Source organism: Chaetodon trifascialis, chromosome 10 (assembly GCF_039877785.1).
Source record: "Chaetodon trifascialis isolate fChaTrf1 chromosome 10, fChaTrf1.hap1, whole genome shotgun sequence".
Lineage (NCBI taxonomy): Eukaryota > Metazoa > Chordata > Actinopteri > Chaetodontiformes > Chaetodontidae > Chaetodon > Chaetodon trifascialis.
Window position 1 is genome coordinate 7,263,922 of NC_092065.1, and position 16,641 is coordinate 7,280,562.

General features: G+C 40.2%; 1 protein-coding gene across 1 annotated transcript; it reads left to right on the forward strand.

Annotated features, from left to right (window-relative positions):
- Nucleotides 1–5,395: 5,395 nt before the first annotated feature.
- Nucleotides 5,396–16,410, forward strand: mov10l1 (Mov10 like RNA helicase 1). The gene is made up of 26 exons (XM_070972786.1): nt 5,396–5,492; nt 5,569–5,756; nt 5,895–6,054; nt 6,354–6,466; nt 6,712–6,899; nt 7,031–7,171; nt 7,386–7,703; nt 7,906–8,103; nt 8,369–8,483; nt 8,865–9,042; nt 9,141–9,211; nt 9,301–9,392; nt 9,484–9,539; nt 10,255–10,349; nt 10,427–10,499; nt 10,583–10,764; nt 10,939–11,085; nt 11,374–11,495; nt 11,605–11,704; nt 11,900–12,046; nt 12,382–12,555; nt 12,768–12,917; nt 13,162–13,269; nt 14,816–14,953; nt 15,040–15,131; nt 16,383–16,410. The coding sequence occupies exons 1-26, from the start codon at nt 5,396–5,398 to the stop codon at nt 16,408–16,410; spliced, it is 3,471 nt and encodes a 1,156-aa protein (XP_070828887.1).
- The last annotated feature ends 231 nt before the right edge of the window (nt 16,411–16,641 follow it).

Below are 16,641 nucleotides of genomic sequence, written 5' to 3' on the forward strand. Positions count from 1 at the left end.
GGAGGCTTTCACTACTGATAAAAAGTATGTAACATATGATCCTCTTAGGTAGTGACACATTTAACAGTAATTTATACTACTCTACTACTATATAAAAATACTGTACAATGACAAATTCCAATCTGAGTTGCAAAGTTAGTAAAGCTAGACATAGTTAAAACATACTGATGTTCAGGACAGCAAAATCTGTCGCTGTGTTACAGTTTAAAGAAGGCCTGCCTACAGGTTCGTCAATTTCTGTCAAGGAAAAATCAAAACAGTGTGAAACTACAGTACAAAATATGTTAAATATATACACTGTGAATGACATTTTAGGTCTGTAGTGTTATACAGTACAATGTTTTGAATGAATTTCAATATGATGAATGACAGATGCCAAAAATATTGGCTGAGTTTGGCATTGCAATGTTCCTGCACTCCCCCTGAGCTTTCCATACATTCATGCACCTTACTGAAAGAGAAAGGAGAGCAGCCTCATATGGGAATATCTAATTAATCTAATTAAACACTACAGTCTGCTGTAAATATACATTTTCTCTCACCTGAACAAAGTGTGTTTGACGGATGGTTCACCAAAAACTCAATTTTAATCAAGTTTAATAACTGATTCTGGTAATGATTCATTTTCTCTCTGTAACTCTATGAGGATGAGTGCCTGTGGTGCTCATTTGATCTAACAGGGACCTTTTTGTACTTTAGGGTATTTAACATTTTAAGGTGTGCTGTAATATTCTCTCATATAATATAATTTGGTTGTAAGATTTCAATATCACTTAAAAATGCATGGCTAATTTGTTTTGGTCAAAAGAAGAATATCATGTTGAACAAAGTAAATAAGTTTCAAATTGTAGAGATGTTTCTCTTTTGCAACTCAAAACATTCCGAATAGATGACATCATCATGGAAATATTGATCTTATTACTTTATTTCCTCCATTTTGTATAATTTCAAATATGCATGTGAATATTTTTATGTTGATTTGCATTTGCAATCTGGGCAGGAGGCCAACTCTTCTTTAAATAACTACAGGCACCCTGAGAAGATAACCTGCTGTGGCCAAACTCGGTCCAACGATCAGATTGTCCTCACTGTCATTGCTCTTATGCTTTTGTCTTTCAGCTGCTAATCACAGAGGGGCAGTCTGGGCCCATGTCAAACCTCTCTGATTAAGGATGAAATCTGTTTTTCCTTGTGGTCCTCACAATAGCTGACATTATTTCTGAGCATCCGTGGTATTTGTTGCCATTAAACAAGGTAAGTAGACTGTCTGGTTATAGCAACACAGGCTCTGAGATCACTATCTGATCTGATTCCTCCCTTGGCCTCACTTGCACTCTGCAGCTAAGACCGTTTTGTGTACAAAGAATGCCACCACTGCCCTCTTGTGGTAAAAGTTGGGTCATAACAACGCTAGCAGAAGCATGTGAATCACTATGAAAACATTAAGAGCTTCAGAAAATCTATGACATGCTCAACAAAGAGCTTGATTGCTGATGCAATGAATAGACTGTTCTCATTCAGAGATAGACATGAAAGTATGACCGCCACATGAGCTCATAGTGTGTGACTCTGGGCAGAATCTGAGGAAACTGTAAATGCTTCATACATAAACTTGCAATGTAATGTGCTATCACATGCCGCAGTCTCCTGAAGGCACACCATTTTAAAGCAACTACATAAAAATGCTTTTTGTGAGCGGCTGTAAATCATCATAACTGCTCTGCCATATCAGTGTTTTTACATGTTTTACCACTTTTTGCACGTCCATAAACTACAAATGAGACATACTTCTTTGACTGCTGAGCGTTTTCCAAAGCATACCTTTTCTTTTTATAAGACTGTGGGATTTTTTTCCACCCCAGTCTTTCAGGCAGTGTGAAATCAACTTACATTGATTTGTCAGATAGCAAATCACAGTGAACATCAGTGTTGCATTAAAATTAGGGCAGCAGTAACTGTAAAGTAACAACCATCTGATACTGTATGCTCAAAAGCTCCAGAGCAGCTATAGATGGACCTTCTGGTGAGACTGTTGGATCAACTGTTGCTTCCAAGGTGAAGAATGAACCTTAAAACCCAATATTTTTAAGCCAACATGGATGAGAAATCTGCAAATCATCTACAATTCCTCCTCTACTTGGCAAACTCCTGCTGCTAAGGAAGATTCTGTGCAGCTATGATATGGCTCTTGTAGTAGTGGGTATTCAAGTGAGGGGTTATTTGAATAGTATTTACATTACTGCAAGTACGCTTCTGTCACGATGCCCATCAAACATGTTATCTCTTAAATTATTAATAGCGATGCTGAAACTGTACAAATAATTTATAGATTTCATTTATTATTCACTCTTGGATCTAATTATTACTAAAATATAATAAATATTTTAAAATGCTGAGTCACTGACTGAGATGTTCACATAGGTCTGCAGTACAGTACATTTGGATATTCATCAGTGCTCAATGTGAAACACTACAAAAGAGGAACTGGTAGGTATTGATTTCCAGGCACCATTTGACCGTTGTACTGATCATCATTGTGAATATATTAATACTCTGAATGTACTCAGTGCTGATGTTCAGCCCTGGCAGCTGAAAGGGAGACAGCGGTGGGTTGTTCAAACATATTATAATGTGATTTAATTGTACTTCAACCTATTTAATGCAAGATTAAATAAGATTTAGCTTGATTTTCCAGGGATTTTTTTGGTTGCCTGTCAGACATTTCTAAGGTTGTGCTGGGCCAATCTGGACTCTGTGTTTTTAAAATCCTGACTAATGCCCTGAAAGGCAGTAAAAGTCAGTTCTAACATCTTAAAAATCTACATTACACTTGTATATAGTATATTACATGTGATAAAGGGGCAGGGTCCTCAAACACACAGCAGGTCTTAACTGACACTAACAGATGTCACAGAGGACGAGAGGCTAAGCTTAGGCTGTATGCTTGCATATCACTGCATGCAGTGACATCAAGCTATGAAACTTTACACAGAATGCACCATCCCTAATATTTATCTAGCTCTTAACATCTACAGAGAAGCTGCCAGGAGGAAAAAAGATGACAGGTTTATAGTTTGTGATATACTGCATGTCGCATCCTTGGCAGCGCTGCCTGACATATATTTTAAAGTCTTGAGTTACAAACTTAAGACACTGAAGTGATTTATCCATGCGTATTCAGACTCCTTTGCCTCATTGGTTCATTGGTATTAATGCTAGTCGCTCAAAATAAAAAACACCCATGTACTTGACAGCCGAGGTAGGTACACAGTGAGAAGTATGGTTCTAAAACTAAGATGTAAGAGAACGGAGGCTGCAGGGATTCAGCTTGGCAGCAACACCATCAAATTCAAAAGGTCTGTCTGGCTGAGTCAAGGCTTGATCTGACTCTGAAATAACACTGAGCGCCACTGAAACGACTGCGTTGCTCACTTTGACAGTGCGTAAAGGAGAGGAGGACAGTCTCAGGCGAACATTTCACACCATGTCATCAGATCACATCAGCAAACTGATGACTCACCAGCACAGTCTGTCATTAATTTAGCAAAGCGACAGATGACAGCTGATTTTTACCTGGCAGGTGTGAATGTGATGGCCCTGTGAGAATGTGCAGCAGGCTGTTGCTGAGAGTACAGTAGATGTCTTCTTCCGGATATAAAATCTACCAACTAAAGTGTTCCACCTGCTTCTTCTTGACATGGAAAGATCATTAAGTGCCAAAATAAAACAAAAACAAACATAAAAAAACAGCACATTTGCAAAAGGAGAAGAAGCACTTAGTGAGTAAACAGATGGCACTTTAATGCTTGAATATGTCTACAACACAGGCTGGATAGCTGTAGTTTCTGATTAATTTCATACTGCACTGCATCCAGCAAGTTCTGCAAAAACAAAAGGCTCACAACGGATTCTCTGTATGGATATACAGCATAGAAGTCTCTATTAATCTACAGTGGTGATGTACCCAGAGGAGATGGCTATTTGCTAACAACTTGCAGATCTGTTTATCTGGTGTGTGTCACCTCACAGAATAAAATGTCAAACTGCTTGGCCAAAACAAACAACTGTATGTGAGTATATGGCAAAGGAGGAACAATCTAGAAACTGATGCATATTTGACTAACAGTTGAGACATTTCAGGAAACTTGCGCCATCAGTCGGTATCACATGAAAAGCTTTTCTAAAGACCACAGTTGAAAAGGGGTATTAATTCAGGATTAATACATGGGGCAGTTTTTTTGATTGTAGGAAGTGTTAGTGCTATTCTGCGGTTACAGTTTAGCAGTAAATGGAAGAATAATCAGCAGCTTTTTGTCCAATACAGAGATGGAATCGATACTTTATAACAGTCAGGTGTATTTATGTATCGATACTATCGACTCGCCCTCACTCTGGGATCAATCCACAATAGCGTGCCACATTCAAGTGATATCGAGGTTATCGTAATTATCACTTTTCAGCGTTCACGTGGGCGTCCAAGTAATAATTACGACAGAGAAACTCTAGGACAAATTCGACTTGGCAGTTAAAACTACTAAAGGGTCTAAAAAAATTGGAAGCCTCTTATCAAAGACCCCCATTTAGTCTAATTAAACTCAAATTAATATGGTCTTATACTGTAAATGCAAAGTATTTAATCCTCAAGACCAGACCTTTGACTAAAGCGTTTACTTCAAAGGATAACAATTCAGAAATTCGTGAATATTCGTATATATGTTAAATTTACATTACATTTTACACGTTAGGTTTTTTCCGCCTTAGCCTACCTGCAATAATCGGACCTATCCGGTTACATAAACGCAACACATATGGCGGTGAGTTATGGGATGCGCCGTTTAACCTGTAGCTTCACGAAGTTGTCATAGCAGCCCGAACCTCGCTCTCTCATACGCGTGCACTGTGAGACCTGGCGCTCCCGCGCATCTGCACGTACCTGTGAAGCGCTTCACATTCAGGCTGAAACAGCAACCGGGTATTGACCCCAACACGTGCACTGTGGTTTAATATTTGTGTGGAGAACGGTAATTTGAGAATAACCTGAACAAGTCTTAAATGTGTCCAATTATTTTCACCTACACGCCGCCCGTTGCGCTAAGCTAACGTTCTAGCTAAGGCAACTTTTCGCAAACATTAGCTTTGAACATATAAATTAGCATTTCCTCGAGCTAAGTTACAGCGATGCTAGCGTTAGTTTAGCTGATGACTTTATTTGAATTAGTTCCTATGTTTAAAATTTGCTCCGTTCAGTTCCTGGACATGTTAGCCAGTAGAGAATAATGTTACCGTTAACCAATAGCCAATGTACAATCAATATGTTTGGTGTCTAAGCTCCTGCTCTATTTTGTTTTAGTGTGGCGAGCTAACGTTAGCTAGCTACTTCAGCTGTTGTACAGACATGCTTACTGCTGTGCGGCGCGTGCTGTCTAAGCTGGTTTCTCCATTGTGGAGGGCAGTCGAGGTGGATGGAGAAGACGTTTTCTCTGGTGCACCAGGTAAATGCAACATCCTCACAGTGTAATGGTTAGTAAATGTTAGAAAACGTTTGCTTACATTTCTTTTGCTGGTCAGGCATGGAGGACATTCGCCACCTGCGGGGCAGTGCTGTAACCCAGCTGTGCCTTGACTATGGCATGATAGACGATGCAGTCTACTTTACAAGTGGACAAGTGTTGGGTGGGATACAACTGAAAGAAGGCGATCTGGTGAACTGCATAGCGGTACGAGACGGTGACCAAGGCGGATGGAAAGCTGTCAGGGTAAGAATCCTGTTCTTCACTGCTGTATGAATTTACAAACCTTATATTTACCTTGAGTCAGCTAAGTTGTGCTTTTTGGGGTTTGGTGAAATAGGATTTTGGATGTTTTGATGATTTTGATTTAATCCTGCCATTTAGGTAGAGAAGAGTGCAGATAGTTGGGAGGATGAAGGAAGAACCTGTCTCGAAGCTGACAGTGTGCAGCTGCGGCCTCTCATTGGCAAAGTCACATCATTTGATGGAGATGGTGGCTACATAAACCAGAACACATACTTCACACGTGACAGTCTCTGGGAAGGTACTAGTACTCACTGTACTTGACACACTAAAGTTGTGAGCCTCTTCACCCCAAGATGCTTTGTGTAATCTTACTCTGTTGTCTCCAGCCACACTGGTCTATCAGTCCCAGAACTGTCCAGCATTTTTTAATTTAACAACCACATATATTTTTACAGTTTATTTTTGGTGAACTCTGAAACAGAGTAAATTAGACAGACCAAACCATACCAAAATTTTCCAGCACTTAGGAGAAAGCTGATGTCAACTTTCCTGCCTGTTTTCACATTTGTACACATGTATTTTCTCCCCTTTTGTTAGGTTTTGAGCCAATGGCAGGAGACTGGGTCCAGGCACAGTATTTTGTCAATCCTACTCAGTGGACCACCCAGGCTCATTCTGTCGTCCCTTTACGCTTTTGCCGCCTAGACCAGGTAATTGCACTGTTGAAAGTTTTTGGCTTTACACACTGATTACAATTTAGTCCCTTTTTAGTACTTCCAGTACTAAATACTTTGTATAAGTAAAAGGCGTCACACTTGATTCTGCTGAAATGTTAATGCTTAAAAGCTAATTCATGTCTGTCAAATCGAATTTGATAATATTAAAACATTGTTTGGTTATAAATGTAATGACCTGTTTCATTCCTCCCCTCCTCTGACTGATCTGCTGTCTCCAGGTGCATGTAACTAGCATGTGTGGTAACAATGGAGTTGTGGGGGACAGTGTGTTCTTCAGCCTGGACTCTCTGCTGCTGCCTGCCCACTACCAGCCTTTGCCAGGGCATCTGGTCAACCTGGTCATGGTGGAGAGCAGTCAGTCCCTGTTCTGTTGGAGGGCCCTGTGTATGGCACCCTGCAATCAGAGGTATTAACCAAAGTGTTTGGACTTCTATCTTTATAGGGCTGAAAATAAGGATTATTTTCATGAGCGATTAATCTGCACTTGGCTGATGCACATCAGTATTTTGATGGCTTTTTTTGTTGTTGTTGCTGCAGTGTGAATGTGTCTGCTACACCTGTCCCAGAGACTAACCTCCAGAGCATTTTTGAAAACAAAGGGGGGCTGGATGTAACAGACTATGGCCAGTTTGGAGATGTGATGATTGGGGAGAAACGAGAGCTGGTGTTCTGGATACAGTAAGTGGACAATGAAGACAGGAAAATATTCACATTATCAGTGTAAAACTAAATTAAAGCAATGGTCACTAAGAAGTACGTTTATTTGACGAGTAATAGTCATTTTCTGTCTTTGCAACCTTTGGTAAAGCTCTTGGCACCATAGGTCTTTTGGTACAAATCTCTTGACTGTTTCCATCAGAAGCACAAGCGACTAGTGTTTGTCATTCAACAGAAACAATGGTTCACATGTCCGGAGACTGAAGTGCTGTGACTTTGCTGGCTGGGACTCAAAAGCACAGTTCACCCTGGTTAGTGTCAAAGGGCCCACAGCACTGAGACAGAAACAACAGACTTTGCAAGAAAACTCCTCAGAGTCTGAAAACTGCCCTGAGTCTTCACAAAAACAAGTCAGTGACGTAGAAGGGGAGGACAAAGAAAATGGTAAGGTGCTGAAGGAGACTATCCATTCCCCTGGTGTAAGGAGGGAGGAAAAAGAGGTGGATATTGCACCTGGAGAGAGGCTTTCTGTTGCAGTAGCCTGTCAAGCAAAGTAAGTCTTTTTTTTTTTTTTTTAACTCTTGCAGTGGCACCAGTTTGAATAACAAGCAACTGGAGGAATAAAGTTTTTACTTCGCCCCTCACACCGTCTGGGCCCGCTGTCTTGCCATGTAAAGCAAGCTTCAGATATTTATGTATCGAGGATCTCTGTAGAACCCTTCATAGTATGTTGTCTGTACATCTAAATTTCTCAGGATCCTGGGAAGCTGTGCTGAGCTGCTGTTGCTGCACTTTTCCTCGTTCACCATTGGGAGGCGCCTGGAGGTCACCGTGGGCAGTGAAGAGGAGAACCTGCTGAAGCCCGCTGAGCCCTACAGTCCCTGTGATGTGTGCTCAGTCTCAACGGTGCCTACTCATGTGTTTACTGTTTCTGCTCCAAGAGACACACCAAGGTATAATGACCCATTTTTTTCTGTACATGGAATAAAATAATTGGAGGGATGGTTAAAAGATAAACATAAATCTAACATTTAATATCAGTGTAAACTATTAGTTCCATCAATGTTGCTGGTTTAAAAAAAGAAAAAAAATAACTACATGATTTAATGGACTTCTGTGTGCAATATTGTTTTGCTACCTAAAACAAAGTCTGATATCTTATAAAAAAAAAAATTATTTAATTCATCCCTCGTTTGAAATTGACTGTACCACCTGTAGGCTCACTAAGCGATGGTTGCCAAGCTTCCTACCTACATACCAAGTGCCCCAGGCTCTCAGAGACTGTGTGGAGGGACAGAGCGACGTGCTGGTAGTTCAGCCCTGCCTTGGAGAGGTGAGCATGCCCGTGATGAAGTTTACCTGGTCATGTAGAATAATGTAATAAAAGCAGATTAAAAGTTGGATTAGGGCTACCTGCACAATAAAAGTGTTAATTAGTGGTGTGTTGAAGCATTTTGGATAATGGACTGCCAGTATTTCCTTACTATATAAATGTGTGCTTTCTGAGCATCTCAACAAGGAGCAAACAACTGGGCCTCCATTGTTTATTCAGGGGATGCAGATTACACAAAATTGGCTCCAGTGGCAGCTGTTCTGTGTCTTACCTCACCCTTTAATGTTTCCTCTGGTCAGAGAAAGAAAAGAGATACATTTTGTGTTCAGAGATCAGCCGAAATGTCACATTTTCCTTCTCCTGCTGTGTCTGTTTGCTCAGGCGCTGTCACCATTCAACATGCAGTCACGTTTCTCAGCCCTTCTCTGGCTGGAAGAGCTGCAAGCAGAGAGGGAACTGAGAGAATTCACAATCATCGGGGCCCTTCTCAAGAAAGGAGCAACCTGCCTACACCTAGAGGTCCTTGGGTTGGCTGAAGGCAGACCCTCTGTCAACATAGGTGAGGAGCCTTGAGTGTCTTTGTTCATCGAATTTTTGCAAAGGTTCATGTTGTGTGACAAACACAAATTTGACAAAACTCACAAATTTGCTCTGCAGGTGACAGAATAGTATTGAGGAAACCACACAGTGATGGCATGGTAATGGAGTATGTTAGTTTTGTCACAGAGGTACGCTGAAGCATTTTTATGTTCTTCATAATCAGACACAAATGTTCTTTGAATTCAGATTTAATTTAATGTTCTGTTTTGACCATCAGATCAATGAGGAGGATGTGAGTTTGAGAGTGAACTCTGAGTTTCAGCGCAACTACCTCGGAGAGCCACTAGATGTGGAGTTCTCTTACAACAGGTCAGAAAAGATATCGCACTTATGATTTCATAAATGCAGATGTAATTCACCCGAAAATAATACCTCAAAATTTGACTGCTTGTGTTGCCAGATTGACAATGAGACGGTGTCACAACGCACTTGACCAGACAAAAGGGTTTGGGGAGAGTAAGTTGAGATTATATTCAAATTGTTTTAAGTCTTTACGGTGTGCACATCCTGGAATTATAAACATGATATTGACGGAAGGTTCTCATTTTCATACAGGGCAACTATACCTTACAGTCACATGTAATGGGGCAAGGTTCACCACTTTGTGATGCTCATGATTGTATAAAGGATATCACAACATGAGCTCAGGAACAATTTGTTGTCAGTAAACGCAGTTCGTTTTCAAATGACAGTGTTCAGTTTTATCTGTGTTGTAAACAGCATTCCAAAGTTTCTGCATTCAGGGTTGTAAATAATCATGTTTTACGTCGTCACTGGACAGATTTCAAAACTCTATTAACTTTGAAAATTAGATACAAAAAAACAAACAGAAAAACAAGTTGAGTCCATTCTTTATAAACATATGTTGTGGTAATCATCAAATTCTAGTAGAACTTAAATTCTCAGAAAAGAGAGAAGATGTGGTTAACAGCAAACTGATGCACAATATTGAAAACCCATCCTTTAGTGGGAGGACACACAGTGACACTGCCACACAATCTGCTCCAGAGGGTGCCGTTTGTACTGTGTTTAATCATTTTTGTTTACCATTGTGAGGGAAAATAGAAACGCCTCCGGGGAATTAAATGTCACATTTTAATTCTCCTGATGATGGTTAATTTTAAAAGTAGTGTAGTAAGATTTAAATTGCTATTTTCTCATTGTTGCGCAGTTCTCTTCCCCTCTAGAGTGACTCTTAAGACACCTCAGTGGACAGAAGAGTGGCTAGAGGAGCCAGACCAAAAGAAAACAATGGAACTCAGTGAGGTGAAAGAAACAAAAATAAAAGATATTAATGTCATTAAGTCTTGTTTTTATTAAGTGAAATCATATCTGAATACCAGGATGCAGCCAGGGAAAATGGAAAGTCATCAAGCATTTCCATTGACATGAAGTCAAAGGCCACACAGACTAAAGGTACACTTACTCAGTTTTTGATTTGACACTGGCTTTGTACATATCAGATAACACTGAGCACATCGATGTATAATCACTTCTAGATTCTAGTCTACCATCCAAACCCATCCTCCGCAAAGGCCAGTTCTTCAACCCAGACCTGAACCCCCCTCAGAGAGAGGCAGTAAAGAGGATCCTGGCAGGGGAGTGTCGGCCCACTCCTTATGTGCTGTTTGGACCTCCAGGCACCGGAAAAACCATCACCCTCATAGAGGCCATACTACAAGTACGAACCCATAAACACATACTATCTGATTTTGAAACAAAAACATTTAATTAATGACTTAATGTATTGTTTTATTGGTCCCTAAATTTAAGACTCTTGTGTTTTTGGCTCCAGTAATTTCACTAATAACACAGCATGTGCGTGTGTGACTTCATGAAGTCTTTCCATCTCTAGGTTTACCACTATCTGCCTGGTAGTCGGGTACTTGTATGTGCTCCTTCCAACAGTGCTGCTGATCTCATCTGCGTCCGCCTGCATCACAGTGGCTTTCTGCATGCTGCAAGTTTGGCCCGTGTCAATGCATCGTGTAGGCGCGAAGAGGTACCGCACGGCATCAGGGAACAGAAATTCACAGTGCATTTTTTGGGCCAGCATACGCTGAATTTACAGTGTGTATGATCAAAGGGAAAATGTCATTCTCCTCTTTGCAGTGAGGTCTGTACAGATGCCAACGCCATTTGCCATAGTGTTGGGCGGTGCACTTGTCAGTAGTCCTTTTAAATAATAGATGAGGTTGTGATAAACTGCTTTGTCTGCATCTACCTTTTAGTACATTGCTTTATCATCTAAAATGTACATGCCATGTTGATGTGACTGTTTTATTCTTAGTCCATCCCAGAAGTGCTGAGACTGTACTCGAGAGCAGGAGAGGACATCCGTCAAGCCTCTTTTCACAGGATTGTGGTCAGCACCTGCTCCAGTGCTGGCATGTTCCATAATATAGGAATACAGTAAGGCCTGAGCTGCAGTTTAAATGTAGTTTGAATAGTTTAAATGAGCAGCTTTTCTCTGTACTTCTGACTTCACCAAGAGTTCACCATCTGTGCATTTGTTCCTCAGATTGGGACATTTTACCCATGTTTTTCTGGATGAAGCCGGCCAGGCTACAGAACCAGAGTCCCTGATCCCCTTGAGCTTTGTATCAGAGAGTGATGGACAGGTCAGTATATAAGCTCGTATAAGCTTGGTTAATCAGGTGAACAGTTCTCAAAAAAAAAAAAAAAAAAGTAATTTTGTAGGAAAACTCATTAAAACAGTGAGCCTCAAGAATGGTACTGAATTCTACTCTATTAGTGTTATTAAAAGATATTTCCACCATTGATTAATAATGCCTTTTTCCCCCTCACCCGCTTAGATAGTGTTGGCTGGAGACCCCTGTCAGTTGGGTCCAGTCGTGAAGTCCAAGCTGGCCGCTGCCTTTGGCCTGGGAGTGTCTTTGTTGGAGAGGCTGATGGCCAACCCGCTGTACTCCAGACAGGACCAAGGATACAACCCTAAGCTAGTTGGTGCACTGCATACAAAGTCTATTTTGTTTTTAGTAATTTTGTTGTGTTCAGTTGGGGCAAGTATCACTCTGACATTAATGAAGATAATCATAATGTTTTATGTGCTGTGCTACATGGCCGCTGATGCTGTGTGTATCATATTTATTTCTGTTTTGGGAAATCATTGTACATCGGTATAAAGATTTTTTTAAATGCGCTTATTAGCACTAGTTAGCCAGTGGAACAAGAGTAACACAAATAATACATCATGGAGGTGTTTATTGAAGAATACTTTTATGCACTGCACTACAGTATACATGATGATGACAAAGGTTGTGTCTTTCTTTTACAGGTGACTAAGCTGGTCTACAACTACCGTTCTCATGAGGCCTTGCTCACGCTGCCCTCCAAGCTCTTCTACCAAGGTGAACTGTGTTTTAAAGCTGCCAGGGCCACGGTAGACTCTCTCAGCGAGTGGAAAAGCCTGCCCAAAAAAGGCTTCCCACTCATGTTCCATGGAGTTAGGGTGAGTGGTCGTCAGACGTATGAAGAATTGTTAGAAATATGGCTGCACTCTTGCGAGTCTGTTCTACTGTGGAACCTAATGAGGCCTATTTTGTGTTCCAAATTGTAAATGTATTAGTTCCATTTGAAAAATGTAGTCCTTGTTATGCTTGTCACTTCAAATAACTGGGATGTTCAGCGGCCATATTTATTCCAGGGATTTTGCTCTTCCAGGGCACAGAAATGAGGGAGGGTAACAACCCATCATGGTTCAACCCAGTGGAAGCTGTACAGGTGATGCTCTACTGCTGCCAGCTGGCCAAGAAGCTCTACAACCCTGTGGATGCCTCTGACATCGGCGTCATTGCTCCCTACAAGAAACAAGTAAGACAGTTAATCTGTTACCTGTTTGTTTATTGTACTTTGTCGAAGTTAGGTCTCATATCAGAGCTTTAAAACACTTCAAGTTGCATGAGTGATCTCCTTTCTTTTTCCATCCTAGTGGAGGAGGAGGAGGGGGGAAAGCTAAGTCACATTCAGCTCCAAGGAGTTTAACTGTCCTCTACATGTTTGAGTGGCTTTGCATATTGTAACCCAGTCGTGTCCTTGTTTTCTTATTACCCTCCAGTGTGAGAAGATTCGAGTGCTGCTGGCTAAGGTGGGCCTGTCTGACATCAAAGTGGGCTCTGTGGAGGAGTTCCAAGGGCAGGAGTTCCTGGTCATCATTGTCTCTACGGTAGGCAGAAACAGAATTTGGGAAATAGCGGTTACAAACATTAGAGTTTACTTTCTCTTAAATGAGCTGTACATTGTTTGATTTTAAATGGCATCTGCTTTGTGTGTTTTAGTGTTGATTCTGTACAGCAGTACAGAAAATTTTGTTTCTGTTGTGCATCAAATATCCGGCTAAATATAGTCTATATATGTCTCAGTCCAGACATGTGCTGAAGGCTGATAAGACTAGGTTGACCGACACAGAAAGATGTGTTGTGCTCTGAGAAATTTCTCTCTGGATCCGTTCAGCAGTTACTGACCAAATCGAGATTGTTTTATAGTACCACCATGTGGTCAGTTAATGTAGTTTTTCTTGGCTGAGTTGGTCAATGTATTAGAGGTACTGCAGTTTCTGAGATCCTGATAAATTGAGGGCAGGAGATCTCAACAGCGTCAGTGGAACAGAAGGTGTTTGAACCCTAATATGTGTTTTTTTTTATTGATATCACTCAAACATATCATCATTTTCTTTTGCCTTTATCGCTGCTTGCTTCCCATCTAACTCCACAAGCGTTTGCAGAGTTTGAGAAATGAAATGGCTTCAGCTGTCTTCTGCAGCCTCCTAGGGTGTCTTACGATGTTTCAGGTTATTGAATTGTCTGTTTGCCCCTTTTTTTCTCTTCAAACTGTATGAAAGACATTAAATAGGGCTGGGGCCTGGTGACTGGGGAGGTAAAGACAAACAAGGGAGCAATCACTGTTGTTCTTCGACCTTCTACTGCCAATTGATGCGTGAGAAAGATGTTCACATCCATTAAAATTTCATTCACACATTTTTACCAAGGCATAAAAATAGATTTGGATTGGTTCTAAATAATTAATTTATAAAAGATTCATTTGAATTTCAGCTAACTAAAAGCAAAACGGTTCTTATTTATCATATCAGCAGTTTTTGTTTATGTGCAGGATGGCAACTGATGTTTTAGCCAGTGAAATGGCTAAATTCTGTTATCCTTTTAGCAGACTTCAAAAACAGTTTACCATTAGCCACTTGATGGAGAGATGGCCTTTCTAAACTTACCACCCATTTTATTTGTCTTGAAGCTGGATTTTGATAAGAGCACCTTGACGTCATGTTCAGCAGTGATCAGGATGCATCACTTGTTGCTTTGGTTACTTGTAGAACGTGTCAGTAAGACTGAGTAACACACTTTGATGTGAGATGAAACAATTTTAAGTTTACATTATTGTCACATTTTTACAATAATATCTCCAATTCTGAATTATTATATTATATTATTATATTTTTTATATCATTCAGTAATCACAAAATGACACATTAACTCTTTGATGAATAAATAAAAACCCCAACATGGCACTTTTACTACAATAAAGACACCACATCATCATCATCATTATTATTATTATTATTATTATTATATTTTTGTTTTTACTATTATTAAAGCAGACAGTGTTGTGGTCTGTGGAACACAGACATCAATAACCTTCCCGTAGTTTATTCCCGATTTTGGCGGTTACTCAGTTATTTTCATTCTCTTAAAATGTAGGTGCGCTCTAATGAATCAGCGAGCAATGATTTGCAGCGTGGACTCGGCTTTCTGGCCAATCCTAAACGCTTCAATGTGGCCATCACTCGCCCCAAAGCCTTGCTCATAATTGTTGGAAACCCCCACATTCTCATTAGGGTAAGTGACATAATACTCTTTGATCACAGATTTTAAAATACCGTTGTCTGTTTTTAAGTACTTTAAATGAGTTCATGTCTTTCTAGGATCCATGCTTCAGGGCTCTACTGCAGTACTGTTTCATCAATGAGGCATATCTGGGTTGCGACCCCCCTCCCTCCCTAAGAGACTTCCAGATGTATGTAAACCATCAGCCATTTTATAGTCTTTATTCATTATGGATATTTAGACTTAGTAGATACAACTATACAATCTAATGCAATCCAGTACAACTGCTCTGCCATATAGTCTGCTATGATGATGCATATTATGTTCAGGTTGTTTGACAGTCATAAATTGTATGTTTTAGCATTGAGGTCATAATGATGATGTACTGGGCTGCATTATATTTAGAGGTGTTTCTAATATTCTGCCTCCCTCATGTGTGGACATTTATATAGACAGAAGTTAGAAACACCTCTCAATAAAATGCGTCCAGTACAGCAGCACCTTTAACTCTGACCTCAGTGATACACATATACCTGAATTTACACATTTGTGACAATGAAGATAAAAAACTGAATGTTATCATTTTACATAAGGTAGAATTAATGGCAGACCTGTTATATTGACTTGGAGAACAGATGTGGGGATGTTAATGATTAATCATTAATATAGTGATGTGCACACAGAGGGAATAACTCAGATGCTTGGCTCTATGGTGGAAAAAGACATGATGCCTGTAAATGTGGTGGACGGTGAGGGATTTTGTGAGCTATTTAACTACACTGAACCAGGCTATCACACCCTCAACACATACACTTACTACCAGCATTGAGAAGCAATACAAAGAAACGACAGACGAGCTTAAAGTGCATTTACTCTCTGCAGTTAAGGTGGCTATAACACTGACTGCTGGGCTGTGTTAAGGGCAGAGTTACATCACAGTTTCATGTCACTTCATCGACAAAGACTGGTACTTGAAATCAGTGGTCCTGCTGAGACCAAACCAGTCAGACACACAGCAGACAACCTAGCAGATGTGCGCTTTGTATCTTTTTAATTTGTAATTGTAATTAATTATTAATCGATCAACCCTACAGCTGGTTGTATATATGATGTAACATCAGGGAAAACTATGCCTCTGCTGTACTGCCAAACCGGTCTTTGTCCTGGTTCACAAAACTTCTGTACTTCAGACTCATCTAATGCAGTTGGATTGAAAAATTAAATGAATTGGACGGATAACACTACATACACCCACTGTACATATAGTTTTCTTGCGGTAAAGTTTTATCAGCTTGTTTGTAGGTTGGTGTAATTTTAATGTAATGGAGAAGAAATCTCCAAGATGAGCATTTATTTAGCACATTTTTATGTGACTGAGGGTGCACACAAGAAGCTATAAGCTATAATAATGAACCCACCTTTTATTTTTTTTCTCCAACAGTGTTGTAGAGGAGCAAAAGAGTTCATAAGAGGACGCTGTATTCATGGATGGATAGCCCTGACTGTGCCAAAAGTTTCTCCCCCTTTCCTTGGCTCATCTCGACTGCTCACAGAGTGTAGCTGTCTTGATCACTGTTGAGTGAATTGGTTTGAAAAGGGAAAAGTCTTGTTCTGTGTAAGCAAAATGCAGTCCGGGGTACAATTAAATGACGTTCATGTACACTGCACAATTATTTTTGTGTCCTGTGATTATTAAGCTG